General features: G+C 39.4%; 1 protein-coding gene across 3 annotated transcripts in view; it reads right to left on the reverse strand.

Annotated features, from left to right (window-relative positions):
• The window catches only part of FAM81B (family with sequence similarity 81 member B), a 55,493-nt gene that overhangs the window by 27,851 nt on the left and 7,615 nt on the right, over window positions 1–20,027 (reverse strand). For all 3 annotated transcript variants that reach the window (XM_040448355.1, XM_040448349.1, XM_040448359.1), the window contains 2 exons: window positions 9,794–10,037; window positions 3,780–3,898 (listed from right to left, as the gene is read on the reverse strand). In XM_040448355.1, coding sequence (XP_040304289.1) covers window positions 3,780–3,898; window positions 9,794–10,037 — 363 coding nt within the window. The remainder of the gene's footprint in view (window positions 1–3,779; window positions 3,899–9,793; window positions 10,038–20,027) is intronic.

A 20,027-nucleotide genomic window follows, 5' to 3' on the forward strand; every position in this document is an offset into this window, starting at 1 on the left:
TCAACTTTTACAGCTGCCACCTGAGAGACTGGCTTCCAAATCCCCTAGCTCTGAGAGCTGATGGGACTCATTTGCAAGTCCCCTAGGACCACAGAAAAAAGAAGTAGCTGTAAATGACCACAGATTAAAAAATGGACAAATGTGGGGCGCCTGGGTGGCGCAGTCGGTTAAGCGTCCGACTTCAGCCAGGTCACGATCTCGCGGTCCGTGAGTTCGAGCCCCGCGTCGGGCTCTGAGCTGATGGCTCAGAGCCTGGAGCCTGTTTCCGATTCTGTGTCTCCCTCTCTCTCTGCCCCTCGCCCGTTCATGCTCTGTCTCTCTCTGTCCCAAAAATAAATAAACGTTCAAAAAAAAATGGACAAATGTGGGGGTGCCTGGGTGGCTTAGTCGGTTAAGCAGCCCCTGACTTTGGCTCAGGTGATGATCTCACAGTTCGTGACTTGGAGCCCCACATCGGCTGTCTGCTGTTGGTGCAGAGCCTGCTTCGGATAATCTGTCCCCGTCTCTCTCTGCCCTTCTCCCATCTCAATCTCTCTCTCTTTTTCTCTTTCTCTTTCTCTCTCTCCCTCTCAAAAATAAATAAATATTTTTAAAAAACAGGCAAAGCATCTGAATAGATATTTATCCACAGATGACATACAAGTGACCAGCAAGTACATGAAGAGGTGCTCAGTGTCACTGATCATCAGGAAACTGCAAATCAAAAGCACAATGAGATATTACCCTTCACCTGTTAGAGTGGCTATTATCAAAATAATAAAAACATAACAAATGTCAACTAGTAGGTAGAGAAAAGAAAACCCTTGTATATTATTGGTAAGAATGTAAATTGGTGCAGCAATTATAGAAAACAGTATGAAGGTTCTTCAAAAAACTAAAAATAGAACTATTACATCATTCAGCAACCCCTGTTCTGGATGTATATCCAAAGGAAATGAAATCAGTACTTGGAAGGAATATCTGCACTCCCACAGTCCCATGTTCACTGTAGCAATATTCACAATAGCCAAGATATGGAAACAACCTAAGCGTCTGTTGACAGATGAATGGAAAAATAAATTGTGACACACACACACACACACACACACACACACACACACACACATTCCGAGTATTATCCAGACTCAAAAAAAGAGATATTGCCATTTGTGAATACACAGATAAAATTGGAGGACATTATGCTAAGTTAATTAAGGTAGACACAGAAAAAAAAACCTGCATGATCTCATATGGAACCTAAAAAAGTCAAATACGCAGAAGCAGAGAGTAGAATGGTGGTTACCCAGGGTGCAGAGGTGGGGAAGATGGGGAAATGTTGGTCAAAGAGTACAAAGTCTCAGTTAAATGGGAAGAATATGCCTAGAGACCTAATATACAGTGTGATGACCATAGTTAATAATGTACTGAAGAATGGAAATATGCTAAGAAAGTAGATTTCAGTTGCTCTTATCACACACATAAAATGGTAACCATGTGAGAAGATATGGTAATTAGCTTGACTGTAGTAATCATTTTACTATGCTTGTATATATCAAATCATGTTGTAGACTTTAAATTTTTTTTTCAATGTTTTTATTTATTTTTGGGACAGAGAGAGACAGAGCATGAACGGGGGAGGGGCAGAGAGAGAGGGAGACACAGAATCGGAAACAGGCTCCAGGCTCTGAGCCATCAGCCCAGAGCCTGACGCGGGGCTCGAACTCACGGACCACGAGATCGTGACCTGGCTGAAGTCGGACACTTAACCGACTGCGCCACCCAGGCGCCCCTCATGTTGTAGACTTTAAACAGAAACAATTTTTATTTTTAAAAAAGGAAACAAAAAAGAAAAAAAGAAATTGAAGCTGATCCATCTTGTTCTAGATATTATTCCTTTCATATCTTGGTTTCATTGAAATCTGTTATTGTGTCTTATATGTAAGGCAGGATTTAGAAAAATAGAATACTGGGTTTGTAATGGTTTGCAGAAAAAATAAATAGTTCACGTGTCATCAGCACACCACCAAGTGGAACCAAATTCCAAGTTTTATTCAAGACAGATGTTTGGTATTTGTCTTTGAGAAATTATGGCACATCTAAATAGGATGGTGGGTCTGTTCGTGTTTGTTTTATTACCTTGCTTCAAACTTACCCAAATACTATAAACTTTCTTTTGTGTGTATCAGATATTATATAAGGAAATATATAATTTTGTATATTTTAGATGAATAAACATGTATTTATACATAACATAGTTACATATCCATCTGTGTGTGTGTGTGTGTGTGTGTGTGTGTGTGTGTGTACACATAGGTACTATTCCTGAAGATTCTGTTTTCCTAATGTTTGCTACCTGGTCTGGACTTTCATGGCTAGTGTGTTAGTTTAGGCCCTTGACATTTCCCACCTTGACTACTGCAGTAGGTTTCCTTTTATTTTCATTTTTCCTTTCTGTACCCCACCAACTTAGCTAATACTAGAATGTTCCTAAATATGTCATCCCTCTTACTTATAATCAATCTTCCCATGCTTACTTATAACTTTCTATATAAAGCTCAAACTTCTTACCTTGACCCACAAGATCTCTCAGCATCCAGTTTGGACCACTTGTAAGCTTCATCTCCCAATCTCCCATCTCTCCCTAAAAGCAAACCCCCAAATACCAAAACTAAAACACTCTTCTTACAGGTAGCCCTTTGAACATGTCTCAGTAATTCATCCCTCAGTTCGTTTGCACTTATTATCCCTCCTATGTAAAGTGCATTTCCTGTTGTCCTTCCTTGTCTAGATATCTGCTATGGATCCTTCAAAACTAATTTCAGTGTCACCTCCTCCAGGAAGACTTCCCTATGCCTCAGTCTGATTTGGATATTCCCATAGCACCTCAAGCTTTCATTACATTGTTTATCTAATCACTTACATTTGGAGCTTGTTTTCCCAGGTAGACCACAAATCTGGGGTCATGAGGAATTGGAAGTGGACCATGTTGCTGAATCCCCAAATCCCAGTACACTGCCTGGCATGTGCTTATATGACATGAAGCTTAATACCTTTTTGTTGTTGTTGAATTGAATGGATAGATGCTCTAAAAGGAGTTCTTCTTAGGTGTTAATCACCTAATTGTTATTTGGTCATTAACATTGCAAAGCAGATTAACAAGATGGAGATTGAGTATTCCAGGAGAGAGTGAAGATGTGCTGGCAGAAGATGCTGAGTTGCAAAGGTGGCTACAGTCAGCCATTCACAGGTGATCTTTGATATGTCTACTAGAGTGGTCCTGCCATTGTCAATACCCACAGGTTTTTGTTAAACTGTATAGCATTAATTCTTTTGATTTAGAAATATCATATGAACCATATTTTTCAAAATTTTATCGATTTGTAAGTAAATTCCTTTTGTTAGACTTTTATATGTAATTCTTATATATTTTAAATATTTTAATTAATTATTAAATTAAATTATTAAATTAAATTAAAGTATTTTAAATATTTGTAGGTGTTCTTGAGGGTGTGTCTTTGTATAGATATTGGCATTTAGACAGTTGAGAGCTGCAAATGTAATATGATTCTCGTCACTAGCAGACGGAACCAAACTGGACATTCTGTAAAAGGGGCTTTTAGAGAACCCTTGATTCTCAAGGTAGCATGAAGCTTTCAAGGTGTATCATAGACTTTCTCAACCTCCACCTCATCAGTTTAGCGTAAAGACAATATCTACTTTTTTACTATATGGAACTTAGTTGGGAATGAGAATTCAATGGGCAAGAACTGACTGCCATTCATTGATATGCTTCTTCTCACCTGGCTACTCTTCCTCGAAGATCTCCAACTCCTTGAAGGTGTCTGGTGTTTAGCTCCTGTACTGCAAAATTAGTTCCTGTGGCCGCCTGGTCTCGCGCTCTTATTTGGTGTTCTAAAATCTGTAATTTTAAGTGAAAATTCCCATTAATTTCCTACCCCACATGATAAGAAAGTATAATTTAAAGCAGAGGTTGCAAAATCAAAAGCCTTTCCTAATTAGGCTGACAGTGTAAATGAGTGAGAGAGTCCTATGTCAGAGAGAGGCAGTCCCTACTTTATCTGAGGAAGGTAGTGATGGCCTGATTCCAACTGATTATTGCCAGGTAGGAATGATGGCTCAACAGTGTTTCAACACAAGCCAGAAATTTAGATTTTATGTTAAATCTTTCAATTTTTAAATATTGACATCTTAGTCAAAAATCTTACATAAATACACTACGGGCCAAGTAAAATATACTTATTGCGCTGTTATGGCACGAGTTGCCATTTGGCCATCATTGATACAAAAGCTTTTCACGAAAACCTATTTCAGAATTGGTGGCAGAGTTTAGAAAGGGATCTTTACTATGGCATCAGGCAAGGCCCTTTGCAGATTGAATCAGAACCACAGTGAAGCTAATACAACTAACATGAGTAAATGTGAATCAAACTGTTCCACCCGAAAGGAGTGAAGAAGGTTTATTCTAGATTTTTAGAGAACATGAGAGATTTATGGCTTGAAGTATATTCAGATTTTGTCCTTGGGTATTCTTAGTCATGTCTTAGGCAGGTCTTGGTATTCTGAAATAGAGCTGACCAGGTCGGTGGTCTCAAGAACAGTGGCTTAAAGTTTTTTCACACTTAACATGTAAGCATTAATTTAAAACTAAAAAAAAAAAAAATCTGCTTGTCCATAGCAAAAATTTCTATCTTAGTTGACACTCAAGCAAAATCCAAAGTAAAGTGAAGACATATATTTAAAAAAAAACATATTTATTTGCAAAATAAGTGAGAGTATATGACAAGTTCAGGATTTGGGGAAGCATTAAAGTTTAGTTACTATATTTGATCAAGGCCTGAACTATGTCTAAATTTATGTTTATCAATTTTTTGAGGAAAGAAGGATTTTTGTAGCAAATGAATCGTAGAAATTTTAAATACCATATACAGGATCTTTCTCATTTGTAAACTGGCAGATTGAAACAACCCAAGAGCAAAAACAAACAAAAAAACCTTTAATTGAAAACTTAGAAGTGTCAAGAATGCTAGCTGGAGTTTTTTTGTTTTCATTTGTTTTTGCCTGACTCTAAGTGTCTCAGTCCATTCACGTTGCTCTAACAAAATACCACAGACTGGGTAGCTAATAAACAACAGACATGTTTCTCACAGTTCTGGAGGCTCGAAGTCCAAGGTCAGGGTGCCCGCTTGGTCCAGTTCTGGTGAGAGCCCTCTGCTGGGCTGCAGACTGTCTACTTCCTACTGCGTCCTCAGGTGGTGGTAGGAGTCAGGGGTATCTTGTGGGAGGGCACTGGTCCTAATCACGAGACCCCACCTCCTAACACCATCACATGGGACATTAGATTTCAACATATGAATTTTGGAGGAGCGGGGAGAGACCCAATATTCAGACCATAGAAAAAGATGTTACTTTGCTTTGTTTTGGTAAAGTATAGTGATGAAAAGGAATTTGCCCTACTAAACACTAAAACATATGAGATGATAATAAATAAATAAGTGTAGCAAAATAGATATGCATATGTAAATAAATCAATGTAATGTAATGAAGACCTCGGTAAACATAAGAAAGAAATGTGCTGGGGCACCTGTGTGGCTCAGTTGGTTGAGTGTCCGACTTTGGCTCACGTCATGATCTCGCTGTTTATGAGTTTGAGCCCTGCATAGGTCTTTGCGCTGACAGCTCATAGCCTGGAGCCTACTTTGGATTCTGCGTCTCCCTCTCTCTCTGCCCCTCCCTCACTCACATTCTGTCTTTCTCTTTCAAAAATAAAGAAACATTAAAATATTTTTTAAAAAAGGAATGTACTATACTTGAGGCTCACAAATTAGTGGGGGAGGAATTTAACGAATGGTGTTGGGATCTCTGGTTGTTTATTCAGAAAACAATCAGTTTAGATCCTTACCTCATGACACACATCAGTATAGATTTTAGAAAAGTAGTTTAAAAATATAAACAGTTAAGCCATAAAAATAACAGATAATAAAGGTGATTATTTCAATTCTAAATGAAGACACTTCTTTTCTTAAAAATAATGAGAGGAATCACAGAGCAAAATATTGGAATGCTTAACGAGAGCAAAATAATGGAAAGTTTAACAACCTTATATAAAACTTGACAGAAACCTTGTAAATATAACTGAGATATAAACAATGAACTGAAAAACATTTATAACAAATGTTACTGCCACAGACTTCAGCCTAGTGCTGCAATTAGCATGCATTTGTTGGTGAAAGCCAGTTGTGCGTATCTTTTCCTATCTTTGTGTTTGGTGTTTTGATGTTTGAAATCAATCACAGTGAGACTATTAACACCATGGAAATAGGCAAACACTCCAACCAAGTTTTTATTCTCCAGAAAATATTTGCTTGCTGGTTGCTAAACATTTGCCAAGCTACCAGCAGCTATTATCCTCAATTAATAAAAAAGCTCATCAAATCAATAAGAATTAAAAAGCACTAAAACTCCAAAAGATAAATTGGCAAACGACATTAATAGATGATGGACAGAGAAAATGAAAAGCGTTATAATCACTTTTAAAAAGTGAAAACGAGGGGCGCCTGGGTGGCTCAGTCGGTTAAGCGGCCGACTTCGGCTCAGGTCATGATCTCACGGTCCGTGAGTTTGAGCCCCGCGTCGGGCTCTGTGCTGACAGCTCAGAGCCTGGAGCCTGTTTCAGATTGTGTCTCCCTCTCTCTGACCCTCCCCTGTTCATGCTCTGTCTCTGTCTCAAAAATAAATAAACGTTAAAAAAAAAAATTAAAAAGTGAAAACGAGAGAAAGATCTCATCTCTATCCCATTAAATTAGTGAAGTTAAAACAATACATCTCAATGCTGGTGTAGGCCCATGAAAAAGCACTCTTGTGTAATGCTAATGGAAGTGTAAGTATAAACTTTCTGGAAACCAATTTGGCAATATGTATCAAGAGCCTTTACAGTGTCCACACCCTGGAGTTCTACTTCTAAGAATTTATACTATGGAAATAATCCAAATACAGACCTATACATATGAGCAAGGGTATTTTAATATTAACAGAATGACTTAGCAAATCATGGTGTGTGCACTGTACAAAGAACCTTTAATGACGTGAGTGTATGATATAATTTTATACTAAAGATTATGCTTACAAATGTAGCCCCAGCCTCCTAATGGAATATGTGGAAGGACTTGAAGGTAATGAATCTGGGTGTTTGTAGAAATTGCCATTTGGTAGTGGAATTGAGAACTTTTCCCCCCAGGTTTAAACATTTTTTTCTTAAGCTTTCAAAATAATTACAATGAACAAGTATTGCTCTTACAAGTTGGTGGGAAAAAGAAACAAAATAAATTAACAAAATAAATGTGATACATAAAATTCTCTTTCCTTGAGTTTAAAATAAATTAATTTTAAAATGTGTAATTAGCTGCCAGCTTGAAAAACAAATAGTTTGAATATAAAAAGGAACAAGCAACTGCTGCAATTATGGTTGATTAAAAACATTTTTTTTTTTTTTTAATTCCTTTCATAGGTCCAAGTCAAGCTTCAGCCCACACTTGAACCTGTCTTGCTGGTCAGTTTGCAATGGACTGACCTCGTTAATGAGTTTAGGCTTTTAAAAAATACTTGAATAGCACCTATTTCACTATAAAGAGCACGTTATAGTATTAGTTATTTACTAAAGGTAGCCTAATAGTTTCTTCTTTATGATGTTTAACTATGTTGTCTACAGACTTTAAAATATTTTCTAATTCATTTTCCTCATAGACCAGTCCTCCTCATCCCCTTAACAGGATGGCATATATTTTGAGATTTTAGAGTTTTGGGAAAATATTTTGTCTTTTTTTCAGAGCTAATCTAAGACAACCAATTATTATAGGAAAAGAAGCCTTTAACAAGATTTCTAATGGGGTGCCTGGGTGGCTCAGTCAGTTAAGCATCCAACTTCAGCTCGGGTCATGATCTTGCCCTCAGTGAGTTTGAGCCCCACATCAGGCTTTGTGCTGGCAGCTCGCTCTCTCTCTCTCTCTCTCTCTCTGTCTCAAAAATGAATAAATGTTAAAAAAAAAATAAAGAAAACAGATTTCTAGACTTCTGGAAATAATTTCCCTCTTAAAATTAAGATTATTTTACTGAGGTATAATTAATAGTATTAAAAGGTACCAAAGTATATATCTGAATGGATTTTGACAAATATAATCAACATGTAACAACCATTTCTCATTTCTGAGAATGCTACTCTCTTTTCAATTACCAGCAAGTTTTGACTTTTAAATGGTACCTTGTTTAGTGCGAGTGCTATACTTGGTTTGGTCATCATGTCAAAGGCGCTGAGCCGCTAACCTCATCATTTTCTTACCACTGTTATGCTGGAAACACCTTTGACCACTTTGAGAAATGGTACTGACTTTTAGGCACTGGGGTCAATTCAGTATGTGCTAAATACCAATGAAGTACCTTTTAAAAGTTCACTAAGATTTTTTTTTTTAACTTCTATACTCCCTCTAATGCATCCTAGGGTTTGCCAGACCCTACAGATGGAAAATAAATTAATATCCTTAGCTTTATAAACAAAGTCCTAAAGAAGTCTTTGCTGAGTTAATTGCATGAGTTTTGTTTGTCTGTTTGTCAGATCCACTATATTATATTCTCTGACAGTAAAAGAGGACATTTGTTGTGGGAATTTTAATGATAATTCTGCAAATTTTTAGTCAGTTTCCCAAAGTATATTCTCTGGGACTCTTGCTTGAAAGTTTCTACCCCAGATTCATCATGCCTATTGGCACCTTAAAAATGCTGAAAGACTTGTAGTGAAAATCTGTTTATTTTGGTTTAACCAAGATAGATATTTTCTTTTGTGATCAGAAATTCTATTTTCCCTTTAACATCTTAAACATCATTCATTCGGGAAATATGTAGAGTGCTGACTACCTACCATGTGCTGTTGTCATCTGTTGTGTTATTTAATAATGAAGAAAACAGAATCTTCACCATTATATATTAGAATATATATATATATATATATATATATATATACACACACATACATATATAGGTATACACACATGTATATATATATATTCATATATTAGAAGGGGAAAACAAGCAATTAACAAATATAGACTATGAGTTTGCTTATCACATGGATACATGCTATGAATATCTATAATGTAAGATTTAACGAAGATTGTGACTGCTGGGTAGGGAAGGGTGCTTTTTTACAGAATGCTGAGGAACTCCTCTCTGATAGGGTGATAACTGAGCACAGACTTCAAGGCAATGGAGAACATTTCACAGGAATGTCTAGGGGAAGATGATTCAGCCAGAGTGAATATTAAGTGCCAAGGCCCTGAAGCCAGAACATGCTTGGTGTGTTCTAGGAAGAGCTGGGAGTCAGTGTGGTCACAATGAAAGAAGTGAGGGGGTGGGAGATGGGGAGAGAGATGGCTTGGGTCAGACTGTGATGGGCCTGTGAACCGTCATTGCCAGTGTATCATGAAAAGCTCTATTTGAAACAATTACACAAAAAGAATCTCAGAAATTGAGATTAAAATAATCACCTTAGCACAATGTCTGACATACTGTTAAACAATTCTCTCTGCTGTCACAAAATAGATATTAAATGCTTTTTGAATAGAATTTCCTTCTACTTTTTAGCATACATGAGCAGTTGAAAAGTTGAACTGTTTTCCTCTGGGGCTACATGTTGTAGTCATTTAAACTTAAGCTCTAGTGAGTCATTTCTGTACTTGAAAATGATATTGGTGGTTGATCATCATTGTCAAGCAATGATGCCAGCGTATGGGAAATGAAGAATTACCTCAATATTTTGGCTCAGTTTTTTGACAATGCTCGTGATGGTCTGGATGTGGCTTTCCAGTAGCTTCCTGGCAAGCAACTCCTCTTTTTGAAAGCCATGGGCCCCTTGAAGACAAGCAGAGATTTCCTCCTTGATGCGGAAGGCTTGTTCAAGGAGGAAAGCGATGGTACGCTCCTGGGTGTTCAGTCTGTCTTCTAGCTGCCTTCTCTGGGTGTTTGGAATCACAGGAAGGAAAGAATGACCCCTAGTCAGGAACAGGAAACAACACCAGGGACGTTACAAGAATGAGTTGGAGGAGCCAGAACCAGAACTTGTCTCTTCATTTAACTTCTGTACCATCTCCCCTGTGAGAGGTTTGGGAGGACCTTAAAGGAATCGGCCTGGTTGGATTCCTGGTTTGTCTCTCATCTCACAAGATCTGACTTATGCCTTGGTCTTACATTATGCATTTTTCATGTTTCTAAGCAGGAATCATTTTATATTTTACCCACTATTCTAACAAGCCAACTTGGATCCACATACATTTAATACTTGAGAATTCTACATTGAGGAGAGTGCTGCCTACTAACTTGGAAGAAATGATAGTTCAAAGGCAGAGATTCATGAAAGAGTCAGAAGTTCAGTGAAAAAGTAAACACAATAAATGAGAAAAAAAGAAATAGACTAGAGCTCTTAAGAATTAGGGTAAAGTAGCATGTAAAATCCTGATAGCCCCTATTGGCATTAGTATATTACTCTTTCCCTTCACTGATAAGCCTCTTGAAGGACAAGCTACTTTGTTGTGTCTTTTTCTTCATTGAATTCACTTTGCTTGGTTCTGTGACCCAGACTCTGAAAAAAGAAATGAGTTACACAGTTCCTTAGGAGTAAAATTTCCTGGGTGTCCTATGGTCTTGACCAAAACGCTCAGCTAGCATGACTGCTGGTTTTCTATCCTCTCTCCCTCCTAAAACCTTGGAGTGACTAGAAAGAAAAATTAGAAAACTGCCCTCCTTGGGCAGCAGGGGCTATTTTAAACTGGTGAGGGTGTGGGGTGGTGCAGGGGGTGCCCTGATGTGCCCCCCAGCTCCCTTTTCAGGAAGGTGGGACTTATTTTCCTAAGTGTTGGGTGAGCTGCTGGCTGACAGCCCTCAGCTGAGCTTCTCTGGGAACTGCCTTGGTGAAGACAGTCACTTTGCTCAAGGCCATGTCCATTTCCTGGGGCAGCTTGAAATCAATGATGGGTCAATGTATGGCTATAAAGGCCTGGCACACTTGCTCTATCTCAGAACAAGTTGGAAGGACCATCTCAGCTTCAGGGCTCCCTGTGGAATTGTATCACAATACTTTTTTTCCTTCCATTCCTGGCAGTGACCCCAGAGCACTCCTTAATGAGCCTTCTGTTCACCAATCTCTGTCTCAGAGCCTGTTTCCTGGGCAACCCAACCACAGTCAGGTGGCCGCTTTGGCCTGGGGCAAGAGAGAATTCAGCAAGGCTGTGGGAGGGTAAAATGGGGAAGAAGGACTGTTGTAGTTCTACTCTTGCTACTTCTAGATAGTAAACTGCTCTAGTTGTGTGAAATTCAGATTCTTGTTTAAGTGTCCTCAAGAGTCAGATCAGGCAAAGCAGAAGACCTGTAAGAACCTCAAACAACAGTAACAAAAAGCTTGGGGTAAAAACAGACCTTGAGCATTTGCTTTTATACCTTCCTACCTCCACAGGCTCCAGGGGTGGGAAAGTCACTGGTCTCCTAATGCTACTTCTTTCTGAGGAGCAAAAGGTGAAAACCTGACAGGACAAGTTATTTCGTAGGATGGGGAGGTTTTACTGTGCCTGGGGCTCATCCATGCCAGCCCCCTGAGTTTATTGGAGCTGACAGGACTCCAGTGGAGAACTGGGTCTGGCCAAAACCCCCAGGGGAAAATTAACTCACAGGCCAAGATAGCAAGACATTTGAGGAGCACGGTCTCTTCCAAAACCAACTAGCCAACAAATAACCTACTGGATTATAGATTTCTACAGAAGATAAACACTAAGATATACGAAGTAAGACATTTTTTAAAAGGCTAATTAACATTAAAAGAAGGGAAGATGTTAGCAAAATGAAAACAAAAAACTAGAAAATGTTAAAAAAGTAAACAAGTGAAAATATAATGGTTGAAATAAAGAAAAAGATGGGATAATATGAAGGAGGAAATAGCTGAAGAATGAACTAGCGATTTAGAATACCAGAATGAAAAAAATTAATCAGACGGAAGGGTCACACAACTTAGTTATGTCAGGGTCAAACTTTGAAACTCATCTGTGTGACTCCAAAATCCAATGTTAAGCTTAACTCTCCTATATTCCTAGAATTCCAAGAGATAATAAGCAGAAGCAGGGGACTCACTTTGATGCTACTCATGTGACCTAATAGAGTGGCAGCAGGAAGGACACACAGAAGTGTCCCCAGGCTTCATATACACTCTTTCCTTAGTTGTCTCTTCCTTTCTTGGTCCTGGCCGCCATTATCTCCTCTATTTCTGCATCTGAACAAAAAGTGCATCCTCCACATGGAAGTTAGAGTGGTCTTTCTCAAAGTCTGAGACCCTCCAATGGCTTATCCATTTTCTGAGAATAAAATCCTTGTTCCCCTTTCCAACCTCATCTCCTCCTGCTCTTCCATCCATTTACCCTCATTCAACCACATGCATCTTCTTTCCATCCCTCACCCATGCAAAACTAGGACATTGTTCAGAGCCTTGGCACTTGCTGTTCTTTCTGCCTAGACTGCTCTTCCCTGAAGTCACTTCATGGCTGCCTCCTTCTCATTGATTTTGTCTCAAATCCAGTATCCCCTCCTCAGACAAGTCTTCCCCTAGGTCACTTTCTATCATAATACCCCATTTCTTCTTCTCCCCAGCATTTGTCATTATCTAAAATGATCTTAATTGTGTTTATTTTCTGCCCTCCATCACTAGAATGAAAGCTCCCTGTGGACAGGTGCTTTATCTAAGTTGTTCTTCACAATGCCTCCAACACTGAGAAGAGTGCCTGACACATAGTAGGTGGTCAGTAAATGTTTATTGACTGACTGATTTTTCCGGCTGTACTGTTTGTTCCCTTAAGGCTCTGTTGTTGGAAATTGGGGGTGGAGGAAGGTACAATGAAGACTACTGTTTGAGCTTCAAGGTTTACAGTTTCTTCTCTTGAGCAGTACAAAATAGCCTCAGCCTGGGTGAAGTTCCCCTTTCTTGTCACCTGCACATTTTAGGAACAAAGAAAGCTTTGTTAAGGGTTTCATTAGATTCCCTCTACCACTCATTTGGCTTAAAAATGTTCTTCTGGAATATTACCAAATGGATATGGGGATATATATATATATATATATATATTCCATTTCTCTAAAACCCCAGCATGCTGACAGTGCTCTGTCGATTGGATGTATGACTCACAGGCAGAAGGGAAGAGGATGTCAGGCCCTGCTGATGGTGACACATAGCCTAGTGGCAGACGGCAGATTTACTTGTTACCTTCCTTGAGCTAGTGCTGCTTTCTGACCTCTCCACAGTCTGCAGTCTGGATGTGCCAGGGAAAGAGAAGTTGGTCCTTAGTCATCAGTCCTATACAGATACTTATAAATTATGCTACATTCTTCTCAAAATTTAGTATTTGTGTTCTCTTAGGTGTTCCCAGTGTGTCAGGCATTGTTGGTTAACTTCCTAATAGTTAACCCCCCAACCCACACCACCACTGCCTGATTTGGTTCATCCTCGCACCCCCCATGTCATTTGGGAGGGGGGGCAAATCAATCATGGTGGTCTTATTCTTCTGGGTTGAGATGAAGCTGGTTTAGGTAGGACTGACCTAGCCAGTCAGGTGAAAGGAAAAACCTATTGTGGGGTTTCTGGATAATGTTTCTTTGCTTTCAAGAAAAAAACACCTAAGAAGAAACTTCTCTCTTGTTTGCTGGATGTTGTCATGCCTGTGTGTGATGTCTGGAACTTCTGAAGCCATCTTGTGACCATGAGGGAAAAGAAGATAGCGGAAAAAAAGGATAGAAAACACTTGCTTGATGATGCTAAGCCTCTAAATTAACTAAACTCTAGATTTTTAAGAATGTGAACTAATCATTTTGGTTGTAGTCTTTGTTCTGTGTAGCTGAAAGCACTGTATCTATATCTAACAATCTACCGATAAAAATGTCAGTTAAAATAAAACTATATTAGTATTTACTAAATGTCTACTCTAGTCCATGCATAATAGATAATTGTCTGTCCCTCAAGGAACTTAGTTTAATTCAGGGTTTCTCATAAAGAAAATTGAATTAATATCATGGGGGGTGGAGAAGGGAGGGAAGTTGTTACAATGCAGATTCCTTAGCTCTGTCATAGATTTGTTAGATCACAATTTGGGTGTTGAGGGGGACAGAGCAAGAATAAATATTTTAAGTAAACACTTAGATGATTCTATGTCTTCTAGATATTGAAACCCATTTATTTATTTAAAACTGGTCATGTGAATCAGTGAGTGATTCTCAGTTTGTGATCAGTGAGTGATAAGGCAGAATATATAAAGTGCTGAGGTGTGAAATAGAGAATATGAGCTCTCAAGTTATATGGAGAGTCAGAAGCAATTTAGCAAGGTGGTAGGCAAGATAGACTGGTGGCAGAACACAGGTTCCACCACTGACCAACCAAGTGTTTCAATTAATTCATCCTTGAATGGGGCTAACAGGCCTACTTCACTGTGTGGTTGTAAATACAGAGATAACATGTGAGAAGCATGTGGTAAGGGCGGCAAAACCAATGCAGCCCAGGGTTATGGGGAGCCCCCGTTCACTCACTCTTTGGGTGTGCTATTTATTGGCTGGTGTCCAGATTGTGTCCAGAAAGAACTTGAGGAATCAGACCTAAGGTGGCAGAGAGACCAGTGGAACAAAGCTGCCACCTCTGCTCAGACGCCAGTCTGTGGTCCCATTTGCCATGATTGGCCTCAATGATGTTGCTATTTGGCACATGGAAGGAACCTGGTAAGGAGGGCAGCACCTAGTGTTATGCAAATGTATTTTCCTGCAACAATAGGGACATTAAGTGACTTATATAAGTGATAGATATATAGTTTCCTTTAGTTTGTAAAATTTATTTTTAGAAGTTATTTTATATTTAAGTGGAAAGCATTCCTTTTTGTGCCTAAGGTTTACTATAAATTGGGAGTTTTATTATTTTTTATTAATAAAAAATGCTTAGTGAAGCATTAAAGATGAAGCTTAATGATGCTTAATGAAGCACAAAATAATGCTGTTTCGTTGTATTTACACGATTCCTGCAAGATAAACACAGAGCTTATATATTTTTCCATTTCCATTACCATAACAAAAGAGAATATCATGGGGGTGCCTGGGTGAATCCGTCGGTTAAGTGTCCAACTCTTGATTTTGGCTCAGGTCATGATCTCTCAGTTTGTGAGTTTGAGCCCCGCATTGGGCTCCACGGTGTGGAGCCTGCTTGGGATTCTCTCTTTGTCTCTCTCTCTCTCTCTCTGCCCCCCTCCCATGCGCATGTGTGTGTGTATGTGCACTCTCTCTCTCAAAAATAACTTAAAAAAAGAGAATGTTATTTTGCAATTGACTTTCTAAATCAACAACTGGAAAGACACACGTATGAACAGTCTCACTCTTCTAAGAGAGTTTCCTGATACCATTTTTCAAAGATCATCCAAATGGTTAAAAACTGAGTAACAAGATGTGGTCACTCTAATTTTCAGTAAATTAAAAAAAAAAAAGAAAGAAAGCACTGTTTTATTAGTGTATTGTATCAGTGGGACTTACATCTAAATTTAACTGTGAAAGGAAAGAAATGACTGAATATTCCAGACTAGTCCAGATGGAGTTACTAAGCACAGGAGAAAGAATTCCCAGGGGGCCTTTTCAGAGAGATATTTGGGCTTTACATAAATCATTGATTATGTAGCTGACAACTGAATCTGAACAGATTTTCCACAAACTCTGAGTTCTGTTTCTCTGTGATTCGGTGTGACTTGTACCAGCTGTGCTGTTGCTGGCAGAGACATCCGTACCTAGAGCCTCTCACTTCTCTGCCTGTTCTGTTCTTGTGAATCAAGCACTAAATTTACTTAGGAGATTCTGATAACTATTTTGTCAGCTTGTAATACTCAAGATGCAGAAATTTGAAAATTTGAGTTCTTTTCTAGAACAATGAAGAGTATAACTGAAAAAAATTTTTATTTTTGGGAGATCTTCTATGCCTAGTTCCATTCTCAGTGCATACAGTCCTGCAACACACACAACACACACACACGTGAAGTGAAATTCTAGAGAATATTTTGATGCCTCACAAAAATAACCTGTAAGTTTATGGAACAATGAAATTGAAAAAAATATTTTCCGTAGTTTCTCTGTTGCTTATTTCTAACCACCCTGGCGAATGGATTTTGGCAGCTAGACAAGCCTCCATTGCTGGGTTTTACACAAGACTGAATGCTTTAGGATTGAGATGGAGGCAACTCCAGGTTCATGGGTACAGGTGGGGAAGAGGCAGACCAAAGCCAATAGGGTTGTGCCAGCATGAGGTCTGCCTAAAGGAGCCTGGAGGAGAGGACTCTAAATAAGGACATGGCCAAGAGAGACTGGAGAAGGAGACTGGTTGTAGATAATTTCTAGCAAAACAGTTATATGCTATATGAGGCAAACACTTTGTTAGTAAAATTTTCATTAAAATTACAGAATTAATGATGCACCTGTTGTGATTGGCTTCCTTGTGGGAGGCATTCAGTTGGCAAGTGTTCCAGAGTCTCTGTGTGAATGAGGGCATGATGAGTTATACTTATAGGCAAAGTGTATGTAAACTGCTCTAGCAAGTACTTTTGATGATATTTGGAGTTCTTACAGCATTTTGTAGTTATTTTGTGACACTTTTCCATATTGCCTTGCTATTTTGGGGATGTACGTGTTATTTATGTCAGTCTCCCGGGTACAGAATACCGTATTTGGAGTCAGAAGACCAGGGTTCAAGGGCTGTCTCTGCCACTTATTATCTTTAACCTTTCTTAGGTTGTCCAGAGGAGAGATCTTTGTGTCCTGTGGAGATCATGACTCCTGCCCTACCAACTGACTGAAGGATATCAATTTACTTAATGTACTTGAAGTGATTTGCAACGTCTGTGTCATATACAAATGTTCTTACTATAATTATTAGTAATTATTAGATGGAATCATGGGCTGAATTGTACCCCCACAAGGAGATATGTTGAAGTCCTAATTCTTAGTACCTCAAAATGTGATCTTATTTGGAAGTAAGGTCATTGCAGATGTAATTAGTTAAGATGAGGTCATGGGGGGAGGGTGGGGCCATAATCCAATATGACTGATGCCCTTATAAGAAAATGGCTATGTAAAAATGGAGACATATGGAGAATACCATGTAAAAATGGTGGTAGAAATTGAAGTGGTGTATCTAGAAGTCAAGGAACACCAGCAATCACCAGCTGTCACCAGAAGCTAAGAGAGAGGAATGAAAAAGATTGTTCCTCAGAGCCCTCAGAAAAAAACCAACCCTGATGACACCTTGGTTTTAGACTTCTAACCTCTAGAAATGTGAGGCAATAAATATCTGTTGTTTTAACCTTCCCAGTTTATGATACTGTGTTATGGAAGCCCTAGGAAACTAAAACAGATGGTAAGTTATTTAAGGGGAGTTCCTAGCAATGGAGAAACATAAGGAATTTATTATTACACAGTCTTATTTTTATATAATGCTCATAGTTTACATGTCATTTAAACAATTTTTTTAAGTTTATTTATTTATTTTTGAGAGAGAGATAGAGAGGACAAGTTGGGGAGGGGCAGAGAGAAGGAGAGACACAATCCCAAGCAGTTTCTGCACCATCAGCACAGAGCCCGATGGGGGGCTTGCTCTCACGAACTGTGAGATCATGACCTGAGCTGAGATCAAGAGTTGGATGCTTAACAGACTGTGCCACTCAGGTGCCCCTGACATGTCATTTTTATATACATCATTTCATTTCATCCCCACAACTACCCCCATGGCATAGGTATAATTTTTCTCAATTCAGATGGAAACTGAAACTTGGAGATTGTCAGTCACTCAGCTGGGAAATATTTTAATTTGCTTCTTTGACTCTTTCCTACATCACAGCAGCTTTGCTTAGACTACTTAGTAGCTCTTCCTGTTATATTGTGTTACCTCAGAATACATTATGTAATTACCAGTTACCTTTCCTCTGCTTGGCTCACATCTCACTGTGGAATCCTAAGGATCCTCACTGAAGCCCAGAGGCTGGAGGGGCTCCCTCCTGCTCTAGAGAACTGAGTCTGGCTCAACCTGACCTCAGTGCATTTCTCAGACTTGAGCAGAAGCTCATAGGTGTGGCAGGAATCCAGGGGGCCTCCTGGGGTGGGAGGGACTGAACTTCATCTGGGCAGGCCCTGCCTTGAGCAATATGTGGGTGTTGTGGGTTGTGCCCAATTCCGGTAGCTGTGTCCACCCACAGCCAGAGTCTTGCCCATCACAGGTTGCGGGGCAGGCAGTGAGAAGATGCTAGAGAGGAATAAGAGACTGCACTGTGGCTGATGGCAGCACCTCCCAGGCACAGATAGGATGCTGTGAGTCCAGGTTGGCCACTCCTCCCAGAGGGGCCCTAGTGGAGGAAGATCAGAAATCTATGGTTGAATCACATCTTCTATGGTCCAGGGATGGGCTGGAGGTTAAATGTCTGTGTGTGTGTGTGTGTGTGTGTGTGTGTGTGTGTGTGTGTGTGTGAGTGTCTTGAGAGGATAGCTGGCAGGGAATGTGGATAGAGGGGTGGTTAAGAAAACAGGCTTTGGAATAACTTAGACATAGATTTCTGGATTAGAATCTTGGTTCTGTCATAGTATTATGTGCACTTGGACAAATATTTGACTCCTTTGAACCCCAGGGTCTTCATATTTAAAATAGTGACACTATGCCGCTGTTAGGGTTATTGAGAGGATTAAATGAGAAGATTAACATGGACTAAGAACTGGACTCTTTAACAACAAACATGGTCAGTGAGACCAGGGAGTTGTGCAGGGTGTAAGAGGGTTTGCCAGATCATAAAAAACCTTGCTAATGAACCCTGAGTGCCCCATGTATCCCTTCCTTCCCAAGCTGCCCAGACTGTTTTGAGCTTTCTCACCTGGGAGCTGGTTGCCCTCAATGATGGATATGATGTTGCAAAACAAAACCAGAAAGTCCTGCAACCTAACATGACCTATCCCATAGAAAGCTCAACCAACAGTGTTTTGTCTTCCTTTCTTGTGTACTGTAATGTGAAATATCTATCATCATCTTGTACCAAGCAAAGCAATGCATCACAATACAATAAAATGTCTGCCATGGTAGTAAGAGAAAACCTTGAAAATAAATACTTCACAGGCCCTGAATGCCATATCCTACTCACAAGGAGAAATCATCAATCATGTATGCTTTTGCCTATTTCACTTAGAGTTTTATGTATCCCAATTTTAAATACCGTTCTTTGGTTGTCAGCCAGACCCCTCATTCCCAAACTGTACTCCTGAGAGAATTTCTGAGATATGTACTGGACAACTCCTCCATAACAAACAACTTCATTTTCCTGGCCCAGGGGACATGGTGGTTCAAGTTTATACTTCCCTCTTTTTTTATCCCAGCCATCTTTACCCCCTTGCCTTTTCAGCCACACCTCGGGAAGGTTCCTGCCTTGGAAACGTTACTCTTCCCACATATGTCCACATGGCCAACTCCCTCATCTCCTAGTTTTTGCTCACATCTGATGTCTCAGTGAGGCCTGCCCTGACAGGCTATCTAACAATGTGTGTCCCTTCCTCCTGCTAGAATGGAATCCCCGTGAGGGCAGGGATCTTTGTCTGTTTTGTTTGCTAATGACTATCTAAGTGCCTAACATAATGCCCAGCACATAATAAATGCTCAGTAAGTATTTGTTAAGTGAATAAAAGGTAATAACCAGTTTTAGAAGACCAAAGAATTTGAGGGATGGAAGAGACCTTAGAAATTATTGATTCAGTGTTAAGAATTTTTTTCCAGCAGTCAGTCGAAGAAAAATAAAAAGAGATTCATAGGCAGAATTTGTTTTTTATTCAAAATTAAATCCCAAGGGGTAATAGTCCATGTTCTTAAATCTTAGCCATTTGCCTTATTACATAAAAGAATGCTTATGAGAAATTATGGCCAGAGTTGAGAAAGTAGCACATAGAGGCAGCTTTCTGAGCTG

Source organism: Herpailurus yagouaroundi, unplaced genomic scaffold (assembly GCF_014898765.1).
Source record: "Herpailurus yagouaroundi ecotype Mexico unplaced genomic scaffold, PumYag 29, whole genome shotgun sequence".
NCBI lineage: Eukaryota > Metazoa > Chordata > Mammalia > Carnivora > Felidae > Herpailurus > Herpailurus yagouaroundi.